At 43.1% G+C, this 25,524-nt stretch overlaps 1 protein-coding gene across 1 annotated transcript; it reads right to left on the bottom strand.

The window, feature by feature from the left end:
• Positions 1-17,720: 17,720 nt before the first annotated feature.
• LOC143797389 (olfactory receptor 12D1-like) lies at positions 17,721-18,653 on the bottom strand. Its single transcript, XM_077281068.1, has one exon. It carries the CDS (start codon positions 18,651-18,653, stop codon positions 17,721-17,723), a length of 933 nt encoding a protein of 310 aa, XP_077137183.1.
• Positions 18,654-25,524: the final 6,871 nt, after the last annotated feature.

Genomic DNA, 25,524 nt, shown 5'->3' with positions numbered 1-25,524 from the left:
AATTACAGGCTCAAGAAGCTTTTGAGCGGCTTAAGATCTGTTTCACCTCAGCACCGCTGTTGATACACCCAGATCCAACACTTTCTTTCATTGTGGAGGTGGAGACTTCTGATAATGCTTTGGGGGCTATTCTCTCCCAAAGCACTGGAGAGAAGGGTCTGCTACATCCTTGTGCTTTCTTTTCCCGTAGACTAATCTCAGCAGAGATGAACTACGATGTGGGAGACAAGGAATTGCTGGCTATTATTATAACTTTCAAAGAATGGAGGCATCATCTGCAAGAAGCTGCACAACAGATCATAGTCCTAACTGACCATCGCAATTTAGAGTTCCTTGGATCCGCTAGATGCCTTTCTCCTCGTCAGGCTTGTTAGAACTTATTTATAAATCAATTTAACTTTGTTATCTGGTACCGTCCAGGTTCTCGTAATGGGAAGGCTGATGCTTTATCCCGAATCCATTCTGCGGATTCCGCACCTGGAGCACCGTCCAAGACCATTCTATCTGATGCCAATTTCATCTGAGTTATCCTCGATCAGGACTTGTGGAAGGAGTGCAGGGAGGCTTATGATGGTGATGTATTTCTGGCCAACCCACCTGTGAATATTAATCTTGTCTTTAAGGGTGGCATGTGGTTCAGAGATCGACGTATCTATGTCCCTGACATCATCCGTCTGCAGTTCCTCAAGTTGGTACATGACTCCAAGTTGGCTGGTCACAGGGGGGTACAGAAGACACAAGAGTTCCTGAGCCGATTCTTCTGGTGGCCAACTTGCCTGAAGGATACCAAGGACTATGTTCTCTCTTGCGAGGTATGTGCTTGTTACAAGACTCCTCATGTGGCACCTACGGGTCTTCTACAACCATTATCTGTTCCGTCCCGCCCTTGGGGTCTATATCAATGGACTTTATTGTGGAGCTGCCTATATCGGGGGGCATGAATACAATCATGGTGGTAGTTGATTGCCTAACTAAAGCTGCTCATTTCGTTCCGTGCACCGGCCTCCCCTCAGCGAAAGATACAGTGAACTTGGTTATACAGAATGTCTTTTGGTTGCATGGGGTCCCGGATGAGATCATCTCTGACCGTGGAGTACAGTTCACTTCAAGATTCTGGAAAGGGTTTTGCTCTTCACTCAATATTAATGTCTGTCTCTCTTCCGCTTACCATCCCCAGACAAATGGTCAGACTGAGCGGACCAACCAGACACTGGAACAATATCTAAGATGCTATGTCAGCCATCTCCAGGATGATTGGTTGGAGTTGCTGCCGTTAGCCGAATTTTCATATAACAATTCTCAGAGCGCCTCCACTAAATTTACACCTTTTTTTGCCAATCTGGGTTATCATCCTTGTATCTTACCTAGGTCTCCAATTAATTCTCCCGTTCAGGCAGTGGAGGAAAGGCTGACTGCGATGAAGCAAAATCTGGACGTTCTGAAGGAATCCCTGACCACAGCTCCAGAACGTTATAAGAGATCGGCTGATAGATTCCGTAAACCTGCACCCATGTTCAAGGTAGGAGATTCCGTGTGGTTAGCAACTAAGAATCTGAAGTTAAACGTTCCTTCACAAAAACTTGGACAGAAATTCATTGGCCCTTTCAAGATCAATGGTATTGTGAGCTCTGTGGCCTGCCGGCTGAAGCTGCCTAGGACTATGAAGGTACACCCAGTTTTTCATGTATCTTTACTAAAGCCTGTATCTCCAAATACCTTCCAGGGACGTGTTGTGCCACCTCCGCAGCCTGTGGTGATTGATGGGCAAGAACAATTTGTGGTGGAGGAAATTATTGATTCAAGGATTCGCAGGAATTGGCTCCAATATCTGATAAGATGGCAGGGATATTCCCCTGAGGAAGACTCTTGGGAACGTGTGTAAAATATCAATGCCCAACAGAAGATTTCTCGTTTTCATCAGAGATTCCCTGAGAAACCAGGTCCAGGATCGTCCTGAGGCCGCTTCTAAGGAGGGAGTAATGTCAGGACTCTGAACATTTTTTTATTACGTTTTGTGCATTACTGCCCTTTTCCAAGATGGCATCTTTGGTCTCATGTGCACTGTGTCTTCCTGCTATAAAACTCCACCCCAGCCTTCAGTCTGTGCTAGAGTATTCAGTATATACAGGATTATATACCTGCTCCTGTGAACCTGTGTGGTGATCCTGCTACTCTGCTCTGAGTTCCTGCTGCATACACCAGTTTCCAGTAATCCTCCTTCATCTGCTGCTTGTGCTTTCTTTCATCTGCATGTGTTGGACATGCAAGCTGTTGCTGTTCTGCAAAAACCTGAGACTTTTACCCAGGCCTTCCTGGTTGAGCTAAGATATTATTTGAACTGCCTTATAAGCATATCTATCTGTGTTTGGACTAATCAAGGACTTATTTGTGTCAAGTATCCTTAAGAATAATTGTGCATCATAGACTTACTGTGTGATTGCATTTTCCTCTGAAGTTCCCTATAGACTATAAAGCTGCGTTTAATACTTACACCAAGTGTTGTGGACTTGAGTTTCTCTCTGCACCTGTTTGAATCACCGTGTGATAATTTAGACTTTACCACTTATAAGACTGTGTCCTGTAGTTGTCTTGTTCCACGCAAAGAGTGTCCTGAGTTATCCCCTATAATTATTACAGGTTGTCATCCACGGTACCAGAATAAATTTAGCCAGATGCTTTGAAAGGATCGTGCTGGAGTATCTGGAGCACAATATCAATACCGTCGGGGGGGTTGGACATCATGATATGGCAATTACAACAATAGGGAATGATTATCCCTTTAGAGAGCTCTTGATAGAAACTGACATAATTTGCATTTATCTGCATGATCTGAACTGTGATAGATGCTGTGACTGATAGCCTTGTCTATGGCTATACAATGAATGTGGAGGTTTCTGTCCTGCCACATATTTGTCCTGTACTGTAGTGGTATCTTCTACAATCACATCTATTGACCACCTACTGTGTGTATTGCCATCTGTGATAGGAGCTGTGTTATTACACCATTGAAACCAACTCCTTCACAGAAGGATAGCAGCTCCATTAAAGGTACCTTCACACTAAGCGACTTTGCAGCGAGAACGACGACGATCCGTGACGTTGCAGCGTCCTGGATAGTGATCTCATTGTGTTTGACACGCAGCAGTGATCTGGATCCCGCTGTGATATCGCTGGTCGGAGCTAGAAGTCCAGAACTTTATTTCGTCGCTTGATCACTGGCTGTCATGGCTGTATCGGCGTGTGTGACGCTGATACAGCGATGTGTTCACTTGTAACCAGGGTAAACATCAGGTTACTAAGTGCAGGGCCGTGCTTAGCAACCCGATATTTACCCTGGTTACTTTTGTAAAAGTAAAAAAAAACCAGTACATACTCACCTTCTGATATCTGTCATGTCCCCCGGCGTCCACAGGGTTACGCGCTGCTGCAGAGAACTTCCTGCACTGAATGTGTCAGCGCCGGCAGTAAAGCAGAGCACAGCGGTGACGTCACCGCTGCTGCCGGTGCTGACACATTCAGTCAGTGCAGGAAGACTCTCGGCAGCAGCGCGTAACCCTGTGGACGCCGGGGGACGTGACAGACATCAGAAGGTGAGTATGTAGTGTTTTTTTTTAACTTTTACAATGGTAACCAGGGTAAATATCGGGTTACTAAGCGCGGCCCTGCGCTTAGTAACCTGATATTTACCCTGGTTACCCGGGTGCTGCAGGGGGACTTTGGCATCGTTGAAGACAGTTTCAACGATGCCGAAGTCGTTCCCCTGATCGTTGGTCGCTGGAGAGAGCTGTCTGTGTGACAGCTCCCCAGTGACCTAAACAGCGACGCTGCAGCATTCGGCTCGTTGTCTATATCGCTGCAGCGTCGCTGAGTGTGACGGTACCCTAACACATGGGATGCCAGGCACTTAGCTATGCATTCAGCATCTGCCTTAGTGCCTCAGCCATATGTTCTTTCACCCAAGAGGTTACGACTCCATTAACACTTGGGGTGCCACCTATTCTTTCCCTTATATACAGCATCATTATCTCTTCAGTGCTTTAATCTTGTGCTTCATTGACAGTCTCTGTAATTATTTTTGATGACACCTAATTGTGCTTACTGTTATCGACTATAAGAGCTGCGCTGTTGTATACTGCACATGTTTATACTTATAAACACAATGACTTCATTACTATGTGGGATGCAGTCATGTACACACTTCTCAGCATATGACATAGAGCGTGCCAGCATTGTTTAATTTATCTCCTCTCACTTATTCCAGTGCTCAATTTTTGTTTTAGGCAATAAAGTGGGCAATAAAGAGAGCAAAAATCTCACCCCGACACATTTAGCACACCCAAATTTCCTAACACGCTGCCAACACTCATAAAACACACAGGGTAATGAGTCCCCAAAATATTTTACTGTCAAACAATCAAAAGGTCGCACTCTCTGAAGGCTATAGATTCTTTTAGAGCATACACGGGTCAAACTTCTTAACTCTAGAATGCATGACGTTAAAAATATACATATTAACGTATTGGGGGCCTTTTAGGCCCCCATGCACATAATGTAAAAAAACACACTTAAATAACTTTCACAAGTTTATCTAAAAATTGCTCAATAAAATATGAATAGTAGACAAAATTTTAATTATAATTTTTCACAGAAAACTAGTGTTGAGCGATACCGTCCGATACTTGAAAGTATAGGTATCGGATAGTATCGGCCGATACCCGAAAAGTATCGGATATCGCCGATACCGATACCCGATACCAATACAAGTCAATGGGACACCAAGTATCGGAAGGTATCCTGATGGTTCCCAGGGTCTGAAGGAGAGGAAACTCTCCTTCAGGCCCTGGGATCCATATTACTGTGTAAAATAAAGAATGAAAATAAAAAATATTGATATACTCACCTCTCCGGAGGCCCCTGGACATCACCGCTGGTAACCGGCAGCCTTCTTTGCTTAAAATGAGCGCGTTTAGGGCCTTCCATGACGTCACGGCTTCTGATTGGTCGCGTGCCGCTCATGTGACCACCACGCGACCAATCACAAGCCGCGACGTCATTCTCAGGTCCTAAATTCCTAGAATGAGGAGTTTAGGGCCTGAGAATGAAGTCACGGCTTGTGATTGGTCGCATGGCGGTCACATGAGCGACCAATCAGAAGCCGTGACGTCATGGAAGGCCCTAAACGCGCTCATTTTAAGCAAAGAAGGCTGCCGGTTACCAGCGGTGATGTCCAGGGGCCTCCGGAGAGGTGAGTATATCAATATTTTTTATTATAATTCTTTATTTTACACAGTAATATGGATCCAATACCGATTCCCGATACCACAAAAGTATCGGAATTCCGATACCGCAAGTATTGGCCGATACCCGATACTTGCGGTATCGGAATGCTCAACACTACAGAAAACACCAAAAAATCTTTTTTTTCCCAAATTTCACACAAAGACATGAAAACACACAAAAATGCATAGAAATCTATAGCAAACTAGCTGCAGCTACATTTTTATTCTAACTTTCTTTTCTATTATATTAGGCTACGTTCACATTTGCGTTGTGCGCCGCAGCGTCGGCGCCGCAGCGCACAACGCAAACGAAAACGCGGCAAAACGCACGCTAAAACGCTGCGTTTTGCGCCGCATGCGTCCTTTTTGGCCGAAAGTTGTACGCAAAAAAAATGCAACTTGAAGCGTTTCTTGCGTCCAACGCTTGCGGCCATGCGGCGCAAAACGCAGCACAACGCATGTCCATGCGCCCCCATGTTAAATATAGGGGCGCATGATGCATGCGGCGCCGCTGCGGCGCCCGACGCTGCGGCGCTGGCCGCAAATGTGAACGTAGCCTTAGTCTTCCAAACAATTGTGACGTGTTATTTTTTCAGAAGAGTGTTCTTTGCAAACAGTTTCCTTACAAGTGGAACAATATCGCTCAGTTTTCCTCTCTATGTTTCTTGGACACATGAAACAACGCTTTCGTTTTCTTTCTCCTGGCTCTGGAATAATCTGAAACTGTACGCCACACCGTTTCATTGCTTCTTTAGTTTGCTTTGGCAAGCATTTCAAGTCGCTTCGCTCTATCATGTGAGGCATTACAAGTTCAAGAATATGCGTCTCCTGTCCTTCCTCTGCATGAAATTCTGGATGAGTTTCTGTATAAATAATGAATGAATTTAGGGCTGCTACATCAAGCATATTTGAAAATAGTACTACAGGCCATCGTTTTGTTTGCCTCTTACACGAATATTCTCCCACCATCTCATCCATTTTACCTACACCTCCTTTTGTTGTATTGTAATGCAGGATGATTTCTGGTTTCAATTTTTTGTCATTGCTGTCAACACTGCCATCGTGATGCATGGTATTGAGTAAAATTACAGATTTCTCCTTCTTCGCCTTGTAAGATACCAAAGTCGCTTTGTTATTGAATCCAAAGACACTCTCATAAAGTGCTCGCTGACGATTGTGTTTCAGTGCTGCTGGAATTTCTCGTCTGTTTTTCTTTATAGTACCAACAAGTGTAATAGCTTTTGCAAGCAGAAAATTGCCTAGTTCAACATTGGTGAAATATTTGTCCATGGTAATGTTTCTACCTGAATTGAATATTGGAACAGCAAGAGTTTTGACTATTTCAGACCCCAGATCCTTCTGTACTGGTGCACCAACCTCTTTGCCACAGTAGATTATGCCATTTATGCCATAATAATTTGCAGAATCACACATCCAGAAGATTTTTATTCCGTACTTGGCTGGCTTGCTGGGCATGTATTGTATGAACTTGCAGCGTCCTCTGAACGGTACAAGTTGCTCATCTACAGTAACATTAGTACTAGGATTGTAAAGTTTTGTGCAAGTTTTGATAAATGTGTTCCAGATATAACTGATAGGGGCTAATTTGTCTGTTTCAAACCTGGCTGCACCAGTTCGCTTATCATCAAAGCGAATGATTCTTCTAATTTCCTCATATCTGCCCACTGACATTGTCGCCTCTAGCCGTTGCAAGCTTCTTAGAAACAGAAACTGAAAATGAATCAGATTTCCTCTCAAAAGCTTATCTTATCACAGGTCCTTCAGCAATTAGCTCACAGTGTATACTGTCCTCAGTACTCTATACACAGCTCACTACTGTGTTCCGAAGGACCTGAGGTGATGTCATGGCCTTATCACTCCCTCCAAAAATCACATGACATTCTCACATGTTATTATCCACACCCTGGCCCCTCCACCAGCATTACTGAGTACAAATAAAGTAACTTGAGACACAAACACTACTGAGAACATGATAAAAATAGCGGGGGCCTAAAAGGCCCCCAATTCGTACAGATGTAGTTTTCACCAAACAAGCATTGTTACACCATAATGCCTATGAAAAAAATTATATGAACAACTGGATATTATCAACAACGATATACTTGAGGAATACATGGAGTTTCAAAATTCTAACTAATGTAATTTTGCAGATAATAGCAAAAATGTAAGCATGGGGGCCTAAAAGGCCCCCAATATGTGTTCTAGGGTTAAAGATTTTAAGTTTAATATAAAAATATTCAGTACTTACAAAAAATGTATAAAAATGAAAAAATAAAACAACACTCAAATACGCAAAACAGTTATAAAATAAAAACGGAGAAACAACAGGAAAACCTAAACATTTTCATCTGCAGTTATCTTCTGTTTTCCTTGAGAGAAGGAGAAAGGAATTATGGATTGCATAAGGCTTTCATGCAGCCCTCACATGTGAACCCTCTCTCTTTGTGTCACCTGGTTTTTTATAGTCCTGATCATAGGCTCATATTTCCAGAATTACCTGGATTTGCCTCTTTAAAAGACAGCTTTTGTGAGTAGAGGATGGGCAAAGCTGTGGCATTTAAAATATCCTGTGTCTCTGTCTCCCTATACAGACAATAGGAAATATTCTTTCCTATCTACAAACAATCCACATCTCTTTGAAGCTCAGGATCCAGGAGCTAAGGTGCCATGTTTAACACCTCCAGCAAAAGTTCCTGTGTGCTTACAATACTGGTATATCCAGTTTCAACCTTTAATCAACTAAATGTAACTCTACTGTTGTTATGCTTTCCCTTGTTGATTATATATTTCCTTCACAGATGCTGTCTGCACTTAGTACTGTGCAAAGTCCTTAGTTAGCAGGTCAGACTAATAGCACCATTTGAGAACACTTCAAGTGACTTTTATTGAGTGGAAGGAGCATTAGATCTTATTTATACCTATAAGTGCACTGACCCTGCCGCCAGGTGATCTCAAACTAATGGATCACTATTTTATTTAATTATAGTCATTGTCAGCTTAATCTTCTATAAATTTAATAGAAATATCAATCCATATTTGTTTGGTTTAGTTTACAACAATCTAATCTAACTGGCTGGCTATCGGTTAATTTATGGCTTATGTATCCACTTTACATTAATGTGACAGTGGCTTGTACCACGTGTAGATTGACAAAACATTTGTATAGTCATCTATGAGATTATACTGAGAATTTGTGTAATTAATACGGCAGTTTGAGTAAGCCAATGATTGTATATATTAAACAAATTCAGCAACCTGTTTTATTAATCATATTATGTAATTAATAAGTTATATTTGAATTCACATTCTTTTTCCTCATTTCCCTTTTTCCTCACTTTATACAGTACCTTGCGAAAGTATTCGGCCCCTTGAACTTTTCAACCTTTTTCCACATATCATGCTTCAAACATAAAGATACCACATGTAAATTTTTGGTGAAGAATCAATATCAAGTGGAACACAATTGTGAAGTTGAATGAAATTTATTGGTTATTTTAAATTTTTGTGGAAATTAAAAAACTGAAAATTGGGGCGTGCAATATTATTCAGCCCCTTTAACTTAATACTTTGTTGTGCCACCTTTTGATGCGATTACAGCTGCAAGTCGCTTGTGGTATGTCTATCAGTTTTGTACATCGAGAGACTGAAATTCTTGCCCATTTTTTCTCGGCAAACAGCTCCACCTTAGTGAGGTTTGATGGAGATCGTTTGTGAACAGCAGTTTTCAGCTCTTTCCACAGATTCTCGATTGGATTGAGGTCTGGACTTTCACTTGGCCATTCTAACACCTAGATACGTTTATTTGTGAACCATTCCATTGTAGATTTTGCTTTATGTTTGGGATCATTGTCTTGTTGGAAGACAAATCTCCGTCCCACTCTTAGGTCTTTTGCAGACTCCAATAGGTTTTCTTCAAGAATGGTCCTTTATTTGGCTCCATCCATCTTCCCATCAAATTTAACCATCTTCCCTGTACCTGCTGAAGAAAAGCAGGCCCAAACCATGATGCTGCCACCACCATGTTTGAGAGTGGGGATGGTGTGTTCAGGGTGATGAGCTGTGTTGCCTTTACATCAAACATATTGTTTGGCATTGTTGCTAAAATTTTTGATTTTGGTTTCATCTGACCAGAGCATCTTCTTACACATGTTTGGTGTGTCTCCCAGGTGACTTGTTGCAAACTTTAAATTACACTTTTTATGGATATCTTTGAGAAATGGCTTTCTTCTTGCCACTCTGTTATAAAGGCCAGATTTGTGCAGTATACGACTGATTGTTGTCCTATGGACTGACTGTCCAACCTCAGCTGTAGATCTCTGCAGTTCATCCAGAGTGATCATGAGCCTCTTGGCTGCATCTCTGATCAGTCTTCTCCTTGTTTGAGATGAAAGTTTAGAGGGATGGCCGGGTCTTGGTAGATTTGCAGTGGTATGATACTCCTTCCATTTCAATATGATCGCTTTCACAGTGCTCCTTGGGATGTTTAAAGTTTTGGAAATCATTTTGTATCCAAATCCGGCTTTAAACTTCTCCACAACAGTATCACGGACCTGTCTGTTGTGTTCCTTGGTCTTCACTATGCTCTCTTTGCTTCATACAGAACCCTGAGACTATCACAGAGCAGGTGCATTTATACGGAGACTTGATTACACACAGGTGGATTTTATTTACATCAAACATATCGTTTGGCATTGTTGCTAAAAATTTTGATTTTGGTTTCATCTGACCAGAGCACCTTCTTCCACATGTTTGGTGTGTCTCCCAGGTGACTTGTTGCAAACTTTAACCCCTTCATGACCCAGCCTAGTTTGACCTTAATTACCTGGCCATTTTTTGCAATTCTGACCAGTGTCCCTTTATGAGGTAATAACTCAGGAAAGCTTCAACGGATCCTAGCAGTTCTGAGATTGTATTTTCGTGACATATTGGGCTTCATGTTAGTGGTAATTTTAGGTCGATAATTTCTGTGTTTAATTGTGAAAAAAATTGAAATTTGGCGAAAATTTTGAAAATTTTGCAATTTTCACATTTTTAATTTATATTCTGTTAAACCAGAGAGTTATGTGACACAAAATAGTTAATAAATAACATTACCCACATGTCTACTTTACATCAGCACAATTTTGGAAACAAAATTTTTTTTTGCTAGGAAGTTATAAGGGTTAAAATTTGACCAGTAATTTTTCATTTTTACAACAAAATTTACAAAACCATTTTTTTAGGGACCACCTCATATTTGAAGTCAGTTTGAGTGGTCTATATGAAAATACCCAAAAGTGACACCAATCTAAAAACTGCACCCCTGAAGGTGCTCAAAACCACATTAAAGAAGTTTATTAACCCTTCAGGTGTTTCACAGCAGCAGAAGCAACATGGAAGGAAAAAATGAACATTTAGCTTTTTAGTCACAAAAATGATTTTTAGCAACAATTTTTTATTTTCCCAAGGGTAAAAGGAGAAACTGGACCATGAACGTTGTTGTACAGTTTGTCCTGAGTACGCTGATACCTCATATGTGGGGGTAAACAACTGTTTGGGCGCACAGCAGGGCTTGGAAGGGAAGGAGCGCCATTTGACTTTTTGAATGAAAAATTATCTCCATCGTTAGCGGACACCATGTCGCGTTTTGAGAGCCCCTGTGTGCCTAAACATTGGGGCTCCCCCACAAGTGACCCCATTTTGGAAACTAGACCCCCCAAGGAACTTATCTAGATGCATAGTGAGCACTTTAACCCCTCAGGTGCTTCACAAATTGATCCGTAAAAATGAAAAAGTACTTTTTTTCACAAAAAATTTTTTTAGCCTCAATTTTTTCATTTTCACATGGGCAACAGGATAAAACGGATCCTAAAATTTGTTGGGAAATTTCTCCTGAGTACGTCGATACCTCACATGTGGGGGTAAACCACTGTTTGGGCGCACGGCAAGGCTCGGAAGGGAAGGTGCGCAATTTGACTTTTTGAATGGAAAATTAGCTCCAATCATTAGCGGACACCATGTCGCGTTTGGAGAGCAATTTGACTTTTTGAATGGAAAATTAGCTCCAATCATTAGCGGACACCATGTCGCGTTTGGAGAGCCCCTGTGTGCCTAAACATTGGAGCTCCCCCACAAGTGACCCCATTTTGGAAACTAGACCACCCAAGGAACTTATCTAGATGCATAGTAAGCACTTTAAACCCCCAGGTGCTTCACAGAAGTTTATAACGCAGAGCCATGAAAATAAAAAATAATTTTTCTTTCCTCAAAAATGATTTTTTAGCCCGGAATTTTTTATTTTCCCAAGGGTAACAGGAGAAATTGGACCCCAAATGTTATTGTCCAGTTTGTCCTGAGTACGATGATACTCCATATGTGAGGGTAAACCACTGTTTGGGCGCAAGGCAGGGCTCGGAAGGGAAGGCACACCATTTGGCTTTTTGCATGAAAAATTAGCTCCAATCATTAGCGGACACCATGTCGCGTTTGGAGAGCCCCTGTGTGCCTAAACATTGGAGCTCCCCCACAAGTGACCCTATTTTGGAAACTACACCTCCCAAGGAACTAATCTAGATGTGTGTTGAGCACTTTAAACCCCCAAGTGCTTCACAGAAGTTTATGACGCAGAGCCATGAAAATAAAAAATAATTTTTATTTTCTCAAAAATGATTTTTTTAGCCCGCAATTTTTTATTTTCCCAAGGGTTCAGTTTCTCCTGAGTATGCTGATACCCCATATGTGGGGGGTAAACCCCTGTTTGGGCACACGTGGGGGTTTGGAAGTGAAGTAGTGACGTTTTGAAATGCAGACTTTGATGGAATGCTCTGCGGGCGTCACGTTGCGTTTGCAGAGCCCCTGATGTGCCTAAACAGTAGAAACTCCCCACAAGTGACCCAAATTTGGAAACTAGACCCCCAACGGAACTTATCTAGATGTGTGGTGAGCACTTTGAACCCCCAAGTGCTTCACAGAAGTTTATAACGCAGAGCCATGAAAATAAAAAATAATTTTTATTTTCTCAAAAATGATTTTTAGCCCGCAATTTTTTATTTTCCCAAGGGTAACAGGAGAAATTTGACCCCAAAAGTTGTTGTTCAGTTTCTCCTGAGCATGGTGGTACCCCATATGTGGGGATAAACCACTGTTTGGGCACAAGTCGGGGTTCGGAAGTGAAGTAGTGACGATTTGAAATGCAGACTTTGATGGAATGCTCTGCGGGCGTCACGTTGCGTTTGCAAAGCCCCTGATGTGCCTAAACAGTAGAAACTCCCCACAAATGACCCCATTTTGGAAACTAGACCCCCAAAGGAACGTATTTAGATGTGTGGTGAGCACTTTGAACCCCCAAGTGCTTCACAGAAGTTTATAACGCAGAGCCATGAAAATAAAAAATAATTTTTCTTTCCTCAAAAATAATTTTTTAGCACGCTATTATTTATTTTCCCAAGGGTTACAGGAGAAATTTGACCCCAAGAGTTGTTGTCCAGTTTCTCCTGAGTACGCTGATACCCCAAATGTGGGGGTGTGGGGGTAAACCACTGTTTGGGCACACGTCGGGGTTCGGAAGGGAAGTAGTGACGTTTTGAAATGCAGACTTTGATGGAATGCTCTGCGGGCATCACGTTGCGTTTGCAGAGCCCCTGATCTGCCTAAACAGTAGAAACCCCCACAAGTGACCCCATTTTGGAAACTAGACCCCCAAAGGAACTTATCTAGATGTGTGGTGAGCACTTTGAACCCCCAAGTGCTTCACAGAAGCTTATAACGCAGAGCTGTGAAAATAAAAAATAATTTTTCTTTCCTCAAAAATAATTTTTTAGCCCACAATTTTTTATTTTCCCAAGGGTTACAGGAGAAATTGGACCCCAAAAGTTGTTGTCCAGTTTCTCTTGAGTATGCTGGTACCCCATATGTTGGGGTAAACCACTGTTTGGGCACACGTCGAGACTCGGAAGGGAGAGAGCACCATTTGACTTTTTCAAAGCAAGATTGGCTGGAATTAATGGTGGCGCCATGTCGCATTTGGAGACCCCCTGATGTGCCTAAACAGTGGAAACCCCTCAATTCTAACTCCAACACTAACCCCAACACACCCCTAACCCTAATCCCAACTCTAACCCCAACACACCCCTAACCCTAGTCTTAACCCTAATTCCAACCCTAACTCTACTTCCAACCCTAACCCTAAGGCTATGTGCCCATGTTGCGCTTTACCTGCGGATTTACCGTGGATTTCCAGTGTTTTTTGTGTGGATTTCACCTGCAGAGTCCTATTATGGAGCAGGTGTAAAACGCTGCGGAATCCGCACAAAGAATTGACATGCTGCGGAAAATACAACGCAGCGTTTCCGCGCTGTATTTTCCGCACCATGGGCACAGCAGATTTGGTTTTCCATAGGTTTACGTGGTACTGTAAACATGATGGAAAACTGCTACGAATCCGCAGCGACCAATCCGCTGCGGATCCGCAGCCAAATCCGCACCGTGTGCACATAGCCTAATTCTAACCCTAATTCCAACCCTAGCCCTAATTGTAACCCTAACCCTAATTGCAACACTAACCCTAATTCTAACCCTAATTCTAACCCTAATTCTAACTCTAGCCCTAAGTGCAACCGTAGCCCTAAGTGCAACCCTAGCCCTAAGTGCAACCTTAGCCCTAAGTGCAACCCTAACCCTAAGTGCAACCCTAACCCTAAGTGCAACCCTATCCCTAAGTGCAACCCTAAGTGCAACCCTATCCCTAAGTGCAACCCTTAACCCTAAGTGCAACCCTAAGTGCAACCCTAGCCCTAAGTGCAACCCTAACCCTAAGTGCAACCCTAGCCCTAAGTGCAACCTTAGCCCTAAGTGCAACCCTAACCCTAAGTGCAACCCTAACCCTAAGTGCAACCCTAAGTGCAACCCTAACCCTAAGTGCAACCCTAACCCTAAGTGCAACCCTAACCCTACCCCTAACCCTACCCCTAACCCTAATGGAAAAACAAAAATAAATATAATTTCTGTATTTTATTATTGTCCCTACCGATGGGGGTGATAAAGGGGGGGTTTATTTACTATTTTTTTTTATTTTGATCGCTGTGATAGGTTCTATCACAGCGATCAAAATGTACCTGGAAAGAATCTGCCGGCCGGCAGATTCGGCGAGCGCACTGCGCATGCGCCCGCCATTTTGGAAGATGGCGGCGCCCATGGAGAAGACCGAGGACACCGGGAGGGACATCGGAGCTCGGTAAGTATGGGGGGTGCGATCGGAGCACGGGGGGCAATTGGAGCACGGGGGAGCAGACAGGAGGACGGGGGAGCGGACAGGAGGATAGAGGGGAGCATGGGACATGACAGGACGGAGAGAAGGAGATCGGTGGCAGTGGGGGGGGGCAGATCGGGGTCTCCAGCCATGGCAGATGCTATTGCAGCATCGGCCATGGGTGGATTGTAATATTTCCCCAATTTTCATAGGTGAAATATTACAGATTGCTCTGATTGGCTGTTTCACTTTCAACAGCCAATCAGAGCGATCGTAGCCACGGGGGGGGGGGGGTGAAGCCACCCCCCCTGGGCTGAAGTACCACTCCCCCTGTCCCTGTAGGTCAGGTGAAATTGGAGTTTAGCCTTTCACCCGGCCTGCAGGGACGCGATCATTCTGTGATACAGCATATGCGTCACAGGTCGGATTGGCACCGACTTTCATGACGCATACGCTGTGTCACAGGTCGGGAAGGGGTTTAAATTACACTTTTTATGGATATCTTTGAGAAATGGCTTTCTTCTTGCCACTCTTTTATAAAGGCCAGATTTGTGCAGTATACGACTGATTGTTGTCCTATGGACTGACTGTCCCACCTCAGCTGTAGATCTCTGCAGTTCATCCGGAGTAATCATGAGCCTCTTGGCTGCATCTCTGATCAGTCTTTTCCTTGTTTGAGATGAAAGTTTAGTGGGACGGCTGGGTCTTGGTAGATTTGTAGTGGTATGATACTCCTTCCATTTCAATATGATCGCTTTCACAGTGCTCCTTGGGATGTTTAAAGTTTTGGAAATCATTTTGTATCCAAATCCGGCTTTAGACTTCTCCACAACAGTATCACGGACCTGTCTGTTGTGTTCCTTGGTCTTCACTATGCTCTCTTTGCTTCATACAGAACCCTGAGACTATCACAGAGCAGGTGCATTTATACGGAGACTTGATTACACACAGGTGGATTTTATTTATCATCATTAGGCATTTAGGACAATATTGGATCATTCAGAGATCCACAATGAACTTCTGGAGTGAGTTTGATGCACTGAAAGTAAAGGGGCCGAATAATATTGCACGCCTCACTTTTCAGTTTTTGAATTTCCACAAAAATTTAAAATAACCAATAAATTTTGTTAAACTTCTCAATTGTGTTCCACTTTTGATTCTTCATCAAAATTTACATTCAGTATCTTTTTGCTTGAAGCATGATATGTGGGAAAAGGTTGAAAACCTTGTCGTCTGTTTTTCTGTTTTGTTGCTTGGTCCTTTCATATTTTTTTATTTTCCTTTTGTTCATTGTAAAAGTTAGATGCATCTACCCACAAACAATTAATGATTTTCGAGAATGTTCATGTCTAGTTTTCCCATTCAGCAGGTTAGCATGCCCCTATGTGCATGAGTATCTGCATAAGCAAGAGCCAGCATCTCACACATTTGTGGGATTTTCTTTCCTACATGTTATTGTGCTTCTGAAGCTGGATGTATGCCTTCCGGCTTCAGGGGCACACTGCGCATGTCTGGGAGCAAAGAAGAAGCCAGATGTCAGAAGAACAAAGCTGACAGTGAATCTGTGACTGATATTTGACTCCTCCATGGACGCCAGGCAATGTCTATTTGCAGTGTATTCTGTGTATTACCTCTATCTCTGTGATTGAGTTCTTGTCCTCTCTGTTATTCACATTCTTCACAACATGACAGCATCTCTCCTGCTTGTGCTTTTATAGTGGCGATGAGTATTTGAAATGCCCGCCAGGGCCATGGGGTACTCGCTACCAGGTCCGGTACTTTAAGGGATGTGTCACAGCAGCTTCGACCCGGTCCGTGGCCCTGGGCACCCATGTTAAAGTGACAGTCTTTAAAGAGATTTGAGAGATAATAAGAGTTCGTGATGCCATCTGTGGTATTCGGTCAGGGATGACCGACACTGCTTTAAGGGGTCCACTGGGGTGATGTTATGGCAGCTGGGATGGTGTAGCTTCCCACAGGTGAATCTGGGTCCCCAGGTCTCCTGGTGTAGTAGATGAAGATGGTGAGTGGTGCGATAAAGAACGGAGGACACAGATTTGCAGTCTCTTTACCTGATTTACTGATGGCAGCAGGAAGCTCCAGTACAGGGCACCAGATCACAGGTACAGGCAGGGTCTGGCCGGCTTGGAAGCGAGTTCAGTGTCCCCTTTAACCAGGTGGAGTTAAAAGCCTTCCTTTTAGGGCAGTGGTATTGTTGTCCCTTGCTGCCTAAGGCTTCTGGCAAGGTCCTCTCAGTTCTCTCTGTCCCCCTTTAGGTAGGACTCAAACCCGTATGACAGGTGACTCGAGCCTTTTTACAGGGTCTCTATCATGACCTGGGCTCTATGTGTCACTTTTTCTACTGGGTGTTAGGGTGGGCAAGTTATATGTAGTCTAGTTGTCCTACCGGTTTCTGCTGTGCCTCCTAGAGTATGACACAACCTCGGTCTTCCGGTTACTGGTTATTTGCACTCTGTCAGGGAGGTAGCCCAGTCGCTGCTATTCTCCCTTGTTGTCACTGTCCTGTGCTTCACTCTCCGACACGTTTGCTAGAAGCTGTTCTTCCTTCTGTATCTTGCTATCTAGGGGCTGCAGCATTTCAGGCTACATGGCCCCTCACTCGTCCTTCTGCCTCAGACTGCTTCCATCTGCTGTCTGGCACCAACTGTCAACTCTTCCTAACTGCCTAGCAACTGCCTAGCAACTAACTCCTCCTCCCGACCAGAGAGAGCAGCTCCCCTAAAGTAGGGAATAGAGCTCCCCCTTCTGGCCTGGAGTCAGAACAGTGTTGCATATGCTAAATACCTGTGAAAAGGAATCCTTCATCGCTTCCAAGCATGATATCACTCTCCCCATGAGGAAAGCAATTCCACTGTGACAACCAGGACCCTGGGGCATCACATTTTCATTGTAAATTCTGACCCAAATTCCCTTTGGTTGGCTGTTACAGGAGTTAGCTAATTTAAAGCTCGATGGGCTAGGCCTGAGTTCATATGATACAATTTCTCAGCATTTTAAGGTGTAAAATTGATTCTTTCATCTTTAATAGCAACAACATTTTTTTGAAATGTAAGATATTTAAAAATCTTCAAAATGAAAAGACGAGTCCCAACTTTTACTCTTATTTAGCCAAAATCAGTAGTTATAAGATATATCTGTTAAAAATAAATGATAAAATAACACTCTTCTTATGGTCAAAGAGATAGGTTATTAAGAATTTTCTTCATGGCTTTTTTCATATCTTTGTTCCTTAGGGTATATATTATTGGATTTAAGGCTGGAGTTATAACAGTGAATAGAACAGCAGCTGCTCGATCTTGATCTAAAGAGTCTTGTGTTGACGGTCGAATATAAGTAAAAATAGCTGTTCCATAAAATAAAAAGACAACAATAAGATGGGCGCTACAAGTAGAGAATGCACTTTTTCGACCTTCCGTAGTCCGTATCTTCAGCAGAAATTTGCTGATAAAAACATATGAGAGGAGAGTTAGTAGTAAAGTCGATGTGGCCAATGTTCCTGTAACTCTTGCTAGAAGTTTGAGATTGAGAGAAGTATCGGTACAGGCCAATTTAAGCACTGGTTTAATATCACAGAAAAAATGGTTTACCAAATTTGGTCCACAAAATGGTAGCTTTGCTGTCATCAAAGTATGCAACAGGGAATGAAAATATCCAGTAATCCAAGAGCTGAATGACAAACACCGACAAACTCTAGTATTCATGATTGTAGAATAACGCAATGGATTACCAATTGCAACATATCGATCATATGACATTGCTGTTAAGAGCATCACTTCAGTGCTTCCCAAAAAATGGAAGAAATGCATCTGGGAAATGCAGCCAGCAAAGTAAATCGTCTTTTCCAATGCCAACAAGTCTCTTAACATCCTGGGAACAACCACTGAAGAATAGGAGATATCTATAAATGACAAATTCCATAAAAAGTAATACATAGGGGTATGGAGGCTAGTGTCTAGAACAGTAATAAACATAATCAAGAGGTTGCCTATAAAATTGATTATGTAAAACATCAAGAAAAATATGAAAAAAATCACTTGAAGCTCTGCTAGATCAGTCAATCCAAGTAAGACAAAGTCAGAGATGGAGGTGTAATTCACCAAGTCCATTTCAGCATTTATATAGGATAATACTGGAGGAAGAAAATGTCAACAAATGTAATCAAGAAACTTATCAAATGTAATCAAAATATGGACCTACCTAAGATTGCAAATTTAAATTCTAATTTTCCTTGAGATGAATACATTAAATTTGTCAATGTTTTCAAAATTTCTAGCAGTTGTTGTTGTTGTGTTTATCACCTGCTAAATCTCTCATTAATTTTAGATTTCTGCTTTCTTCCCTATTTACAATGAAATAAAAGATTTAGATGTTATTATTCCATAGGTTTACCTGCCAAGGACAGGATTAGAAAAATTAACTATAAGATACATTTTATTTTAGGCAATATTTAGCAAATTTGATGACATTTATTTTGGGCTTAATTTATTTTGCTAGCGAATTTGTTTAATACCAAATTGATTTTGTATAAATGGAACATGCTTTAAAGCTTCAACCTGCCAAGAATAGACCTATATGAAACTCTGAGATCTCTATCTTTATTGCAAAGACAACCTTAGTAAAGTAACAATAATATCTAAGATTGATTCACCAGATTCCTCTTCATTGGGGCTATCTGGCGGCTGGATGGGAGGATAGCAAATCTCTTAAAATCCTTGATAACTGACACAACTTCAGATTAGCCATGATGGCACAAAGTTACCATTGTAGCATGATGCTTATTTAAATTGAACTTGTCACCCCAAAATCAAAGGTGAGCTAAGCCCACTGGCATCGGGGCTTATCTACAGCATTCTGTAATGCTGTAGATAAGCCCCCAATCTATCCTGAAAGATGAGAAAAAGAGGTTAGACTATACTCACCCAGGGGCGTTCCCGCTGCGGTCCGGGTCCGATGGGCGTCGCGGTCCGGTCCGGGGCCTCCTATCTTCATAGGATGAAGTCCTCTTCTTGTCTTCACACTGCGGCTCCGGCGTACTTTGTCTGCCCTGTTGAGGGCAGAGCAAAGTACTGTAGTGCGCAGGCACCGGGCCTCTCTGACCTTTCCCGGCACCTGCGCTGGGAAAGCCAGAATGCTGTAGATAAGCCCCTGATGCCGGTGGGCTTAGCTCACCTTCGATTTTGGGGGTGACAGGTTCCCTTTAATATTGCACCACAGTTTAACAGACAAACTCTGCTGACTTGACCGCTGGACCGGATTCCCGCAAATTAGTACTCCCATTTCTCTTAAACATATATGGATATTGGTAAATGGATGGCAACACACTGCACTGTTTTACTTTTGGATAATTTTAAAATCTCTTTTGGTGGGCGTATTCCTGCAGGTGTTTATACATGAGGTGTATACAGAAGTATATACAGAAGAAGCAATGGCTTTATAGCAAAGCATTTGAAAAATTACTATGTGGTGTTTGGAAATTGAAGAAGAAATGGCTTCTTTTAATTAGCCAAAAATTATCCTTTTTGGAAGCAGTTTCAGGATTTTTGCTATATGGACCTTTTCCCCAACAACACCAGCACTGTATGAATATAATAACTAGCAGGAAATGTTAATCTGTATAATGGTAGTGATAACAGCAGCAGCACAAAATGGAAGATAATAGACAAGTAGGAGATGCTAGGCTGTGTAGTGGCACAGACAATTGTAATGGTGAGAGCAGTACATTATGAAACAAAAGATATCCAGATGTGTAAAGAAATTGATAGCTGAGTTGTAGCAGGGCAATATGAAACATAATTGACAGATGAGAAATTTCTGGTTGTGTAGGGGTAGTGCTAACAGGAGCGTTACTGTATTGAACATAACGGACATACAGGAGATGTCTGGTTGTGTAGGGATGACGGTAGTATCAGCAATGCATTATAGAGTAAAATAACACAGGTCTGCAAAAAAAATTTTTCAAGAGCTGTTTTGGTTATTCCACGTAATCTTTATGTTTTTAAGTGCGCTTAATCTGAAAATGACCTCCGTTTTGTCATAGGACATCACATTTTCTGACAATTTAAGTAATTATGTTAAATAAGAACACACCTCAAAATAAATGAAAATAGACTCATAAAATTAATTTTTTTATTACAAATGTTTCATGAAAATCATTTTTTAACTGCAATGAGCTCACTAACACACACTAAAATCGATTCTTCTTCCCTGTGAGGCTTCTCTTGGTTCATTTACGCTTGTGAGTAGCATCTGGAATGTCTCTCTGAAGCGTCCAACAGTAGTCTGCCATCATTGTAATGCTCCATCTTCCCTGGTATCTTCTTTCCATCTCTTTAATGTCCTGGTGGAATCGTTCACCTTGCTCTTCACTCACAGCTCCCAAATTTTCAGGAAAGTTGTCAAGGTGGGAATGGAGGAAATGCACTTTCAAACTCATCAGGCAAGATTGAAATGCTTTCAGCATTCGTTCGACAATTTTTTTGTAGTCAGGGTCTTGTATATCTTCAATGCATTGATGTGAATTAATTAATAGTAAGTTTGACTTTCAAAACCCTAAGATAAAAAAACACCAAAAATTGAGAAAAATATACTAAATTTGAAGAGAATTTTGCATTTTGTGGCAAATCCTGACGTCCAGGATTTTTTTCAATACATAACACCAAACACCAAAATACATGGAAATTAGATGAAAATAATCAAACAGCTTTTTAGTCGCAGACCTGTGTAATCAGCCAGGGGATGTATGAAAGCCGTCTGCCACTAGATATGGTGACTAGTGTTGAGCGATACCGTCCGATACTTGAAAGTATCGGTATCGGAAAGTATCGGCCGATACCGGCAAAGTATCGGATCCAATCCGATACCGATACCCGATACCAATACAAGTCAATGGGACTCAGGTATCGGACGGTATTCCTGATGGTTCCCAGGGTCTGAAGGAGAGGAAACTCTCCTTCAGGCCCTGAGAACCATATTAATGTGTAAAAGAAAGAATTAAAATAAAAAATATTGCTATACTCACCTGTCCGACGCAGCCGGGACCTCAGCGAGGGAACCGGCAGCGTTGTTTGTTTAAAATTCGCGCTTTTACTTGGTTACGTGAGGTCCCGGCTTGTGATTGGTCAGGGCGGCCATGTTGCCGGGACGCGGACCAATCACAGCAAGCCGTGACGAAATTACGTCACGGCTTGCTGTGATTGGTCCGCGTCCCGGCAACATGGCCGCCATTAACCAATCACAAGCCGTGACGTCACGGGAGGCTGGACATGCGCGTGTTTTGAAAAGCGCGCGTGTCCAGCCTCCAGTGACGTCCCGGCTTATGATTGGTCACGGCGCCATGTTGCCGGGACGCGGACCAATCACAGCAAGCCGTGACGAAATTACGTCACGGCTTGCTGTGATTGGTCCGCGTCCCGGCAACATGGCCGCCATTAACCAATCACAAGCCGTGACGTCACGGGAGGCTGGACACGCGCGCTTTTCAAAATACGCGCATGTCCAGCCTCCCGTGACGTCCCGGCTTGTGATTGGTTAATGGCGGCCATGTTGCCGGGACGTCACTGGAGGCTGGACACGCGCGCTTTTCAAAATACGCGCATGTCCAGCCTCCCGTGACGTCACGGCTTGTGATTGGTTAATGGCGGCCATGTTGCCGGGACGCGGACCAATCACAGCAAGCCGTGACGTAATTTCGTCACGGCTTGCTGTGATTGGTCCGCGTCCCGGCAACATGGCCGCCCTGACCAATCACAAGCCGGGACTTCACGTAACCAAGTAAAAGCGCAAAATTTAAACAAACAACGCTGCCGGTTCCCTCGCTGAGGTCCCGGCTGCGTCGGACAGGTGAGTATAGCGATATTTTTTATTTTAATTCTCTTTTTTACACATTATTACATTAATGTTGTTGCGATACCCGATACCCGATACCACAAAAATATCGGATCTCGGTATCGGAAATTCCGATACAGCAAGTATCGGCCGATACCCGATACTTGCAGTATCGGAATGCTCAACACTAATGGTGACATCAACAATATATTGGGGAACATAAATGTTAACATTTGCAGAGGCAACAACACTTAAAGCAATAGCAGCAGGTGCAGTATAACATTGGACATGATAAACAGACAGGTGTGGCATTATTGGACCGGTGATAAATAGCCAATGCCCACTGTCAGCAATGGTAGATCTAATAATTGGCTTCAGTAGAGGTGTGTGAAAATGCTCACAGATAAATGCCTTTTTACATTTGTAAAAATTACTATTTTCCACACTTGTGGAAGACAGTCTTGTCTGCTTGAGTATGATGACACCACCAGCTGTGCTGAATACTCTTTCTTATACTGGAAGCTGAAGAAGACAGCACTTTGATGGAAAACTTGACCAATTTCTGCTAAATGGTCCCATCTGTGAATACAGAAGACCAAGAGGTCATGGCTTAGAGTATATTCAAAGAAAGGACACAGTCCAAGTACAATTAAATCTAGTTGACTAGGCATCTCTGTGTGAGGATGTGAGGCAGATTGGGACAACTGTTAACACATTGAGTCCATTATGTCATATACCGTATATACTCGAGTATAAGCCGACCCGAGTATAAGCCGACCCCCCTAATTTTGCCACAAAAAACTGGGAAAACTTATTGACTCGAGTATAAGCCTAGGGTGAAAAATACAGCAGCTACCGGTGAATTTCAAAAATAAAAATAGATGCTCCATACCGTTCATTATTGCCCCAAAGGAGGTTCCATATAAAGCTGTGCCATATATAATGCTCCATACCGTTGATTATTGCCCCATAGATGCTCCATATATAGCTGTGCCATATAGAATGCTCTGCACCGTTCATTATGGCCCCATAGATGCTCCTTATAAAGCTGTGCCATATAGAATGCTCTGCACCGTTCATTATGGCCCCATAGATGCTCCATATAAAGCAGTGCCATATATGCTCTGCACTGTTCATTGTTGCCCCATAGATGTGCCATATAAATCTGTGCCATATATAATGCTCTGCACCGTTGCCCCATAGATGTGCCATATAAATCTGTGCCATATATAGTGCTCTGCACCGTTGCCCCATAGATGTGCCATATAAATCTGTGCCATATATAACACTGCTGCTGCTGCAATAAAAAAAAAAACATACTCACCTCTCTTGCTTGCAGCTCCCCAGCATCCCGTCCCGGCGTCTCTCTGCACTGACTGATCAGGCAGAGGGCGGCGCGCACACTATATGCGTCATCGCGCCCTCTGACCTGCACAGTCAGAACAAGAGGACGCGAAGACAGAGCGGCGCCCGGCGTGTGGAACGCGGACAGGTGAATATAAAATACTCACCTAGTCCCGGCGATCCTGACGCTCCCCCTGCCTGTCACACTGTCTTCGGGTGCCGCAGCCTCTTCCTCTGTCAGCGGTCACCGGCACCACTGATTAGAGAAATGAATATGCGGCTCCACCCCTATGGGAGTGGAGTCCATAATCATTTCTCTAATGAGCGGTCCCACGTGACCGCTGTACAGGGGAAGAGCTGCAGCACCCGGAGACCGTGTGACGGGCAGGGGGAGCGTCAGGATCGCCGGGACTAGGTGAGTATGCCTCAGCGCCCTCTCCCCCTCACCCACCGACCCTGCCACAGACCGTGACTCGAGTATAAGCCAAGAGGGGCACTTTCAGCCAAAAATTTGGGCTGAAAATCTCGGCTTATACTCGAGTATATACGGTATACTGTAATCGCAGTTTCGCTTCATCTATTTGTTGTAGTGGTTGTGCTGGTGTTACAGAAGAGAAGGGTCTCCTAGTCACACCGTGGTCAGCTGGTGTGTGTTTGGCAAAAGCTTTGCTGATCAAGGAACAAGGCTTATCGTGTTGATATTCAAATTTTGCCTTTTTTTTGCAATTAAAAAGATGACTATCCAATAGTTATCCTTTTGCCTGAGGCTAACAATCACCTGTTAGTCCACAAGCAACCTAACAGCTTGCCATGCTCATCATCATTACCAAGGTCTCATTTGGGTCCTTTCCAATGCCACTTTACTGGTCACTGCCACCTGACACTTTTGCCAATGCCACCTTATTGGTCATTATTTTTAGCTTAGAAACCCAAAGTCCAGTTTTCCTGTTACATGATATGAGTCAGTATTTTATGCTGCTTATAGAGACACTCCAACATATACACTCACCGGCCACTTTATTAGGTATACCATGCTAGTAACGGGTTGGACCCCCTTTTGCCTTCAGAACTGCCTCAATTCTTCGTGGCATAGATTCAACAAGGTGCTGGAAGCATTCCTCAGAGATTTTGGTCCATATTGACATGATGGCATCACACAGTTGCCGCAGATTTGTCGGCTGCACATCCCAAAGATGCTCCATACAAGGCAGGATGGATCCATGCTTTCATGTTGTTTACGCCAAATTCTGACCCTACCATCCGAATGTCGCAGCAGAAATCGAGACTCATCAGACCAAGCAACGTTTTTCCAATCTTCTACTGTCCAATTTCGATGAGCTTGTACAAATTGTAGCCTCAGTTTCCTGTTCTTAGCTGAAAGGAGTGGTACCCGGTGTGGTCTTCTGCTGCTGTAGCCCATCTGCCTCAAAGTTCGACGCACTGTGCGTTCAGAGATGCTCTTAGGCCTACCTTGGTTGTAACGGGTGGCGATTTGAGTCACTGTTGCCTTTCTATCAGCTCGAACCAGTCTGCCCATTCTCCTCTTACCTCTGGCATCAACAAGGCATTTCCGCCCACAGAACTGCCGCTCACTGGATTTTTTTTCTTTTTCGGACCATTCTCTGTAAACCCTAGAGATGGTTGTGCGTGAAAATCCCAGTAGATCAGCAGTTTCTGAAATACTCAGACCAGCCCTTCTGGCACCAACAACCATGCCACGTTCAAAGGCACTCAAATCACCTTTCTTCCCCATACTGATGCTCGATTTGAACTGCAGGAGATTGTCTTGACCATGTCTACATGCCTAAA

The sequence above is a fragment of the Ranitomeya variabilis genome, chromosome 1, assembly GCF_051348905.1.
Source record: "Ranitomeya variabilis isolate aRanVar5 chromosome 1, aRanVar5.hap1, whole genome shotgun sequence".
NCBI lineage: Eukaryota > Metazoa > Chordata > Amphibia > Anura > Dendrobatidae > Ranitomeya > Ranitomeya variabilis.
The sequence above is the reverse complement of the archived record's forward strand: the minus strand, read 5'-3'. Positions and strand labels throughout refer to the sequence as shown.

What these genes read in the sequence shown, in the direction of transcription:
- LOC143797389 (XM_077281068.1), bottom strand. Translation starts at nt 18,653, where the DNA reads ATGGACTTGGTGAATTACACCTCCATCTCTGACTTTGTCTTACTTGGA.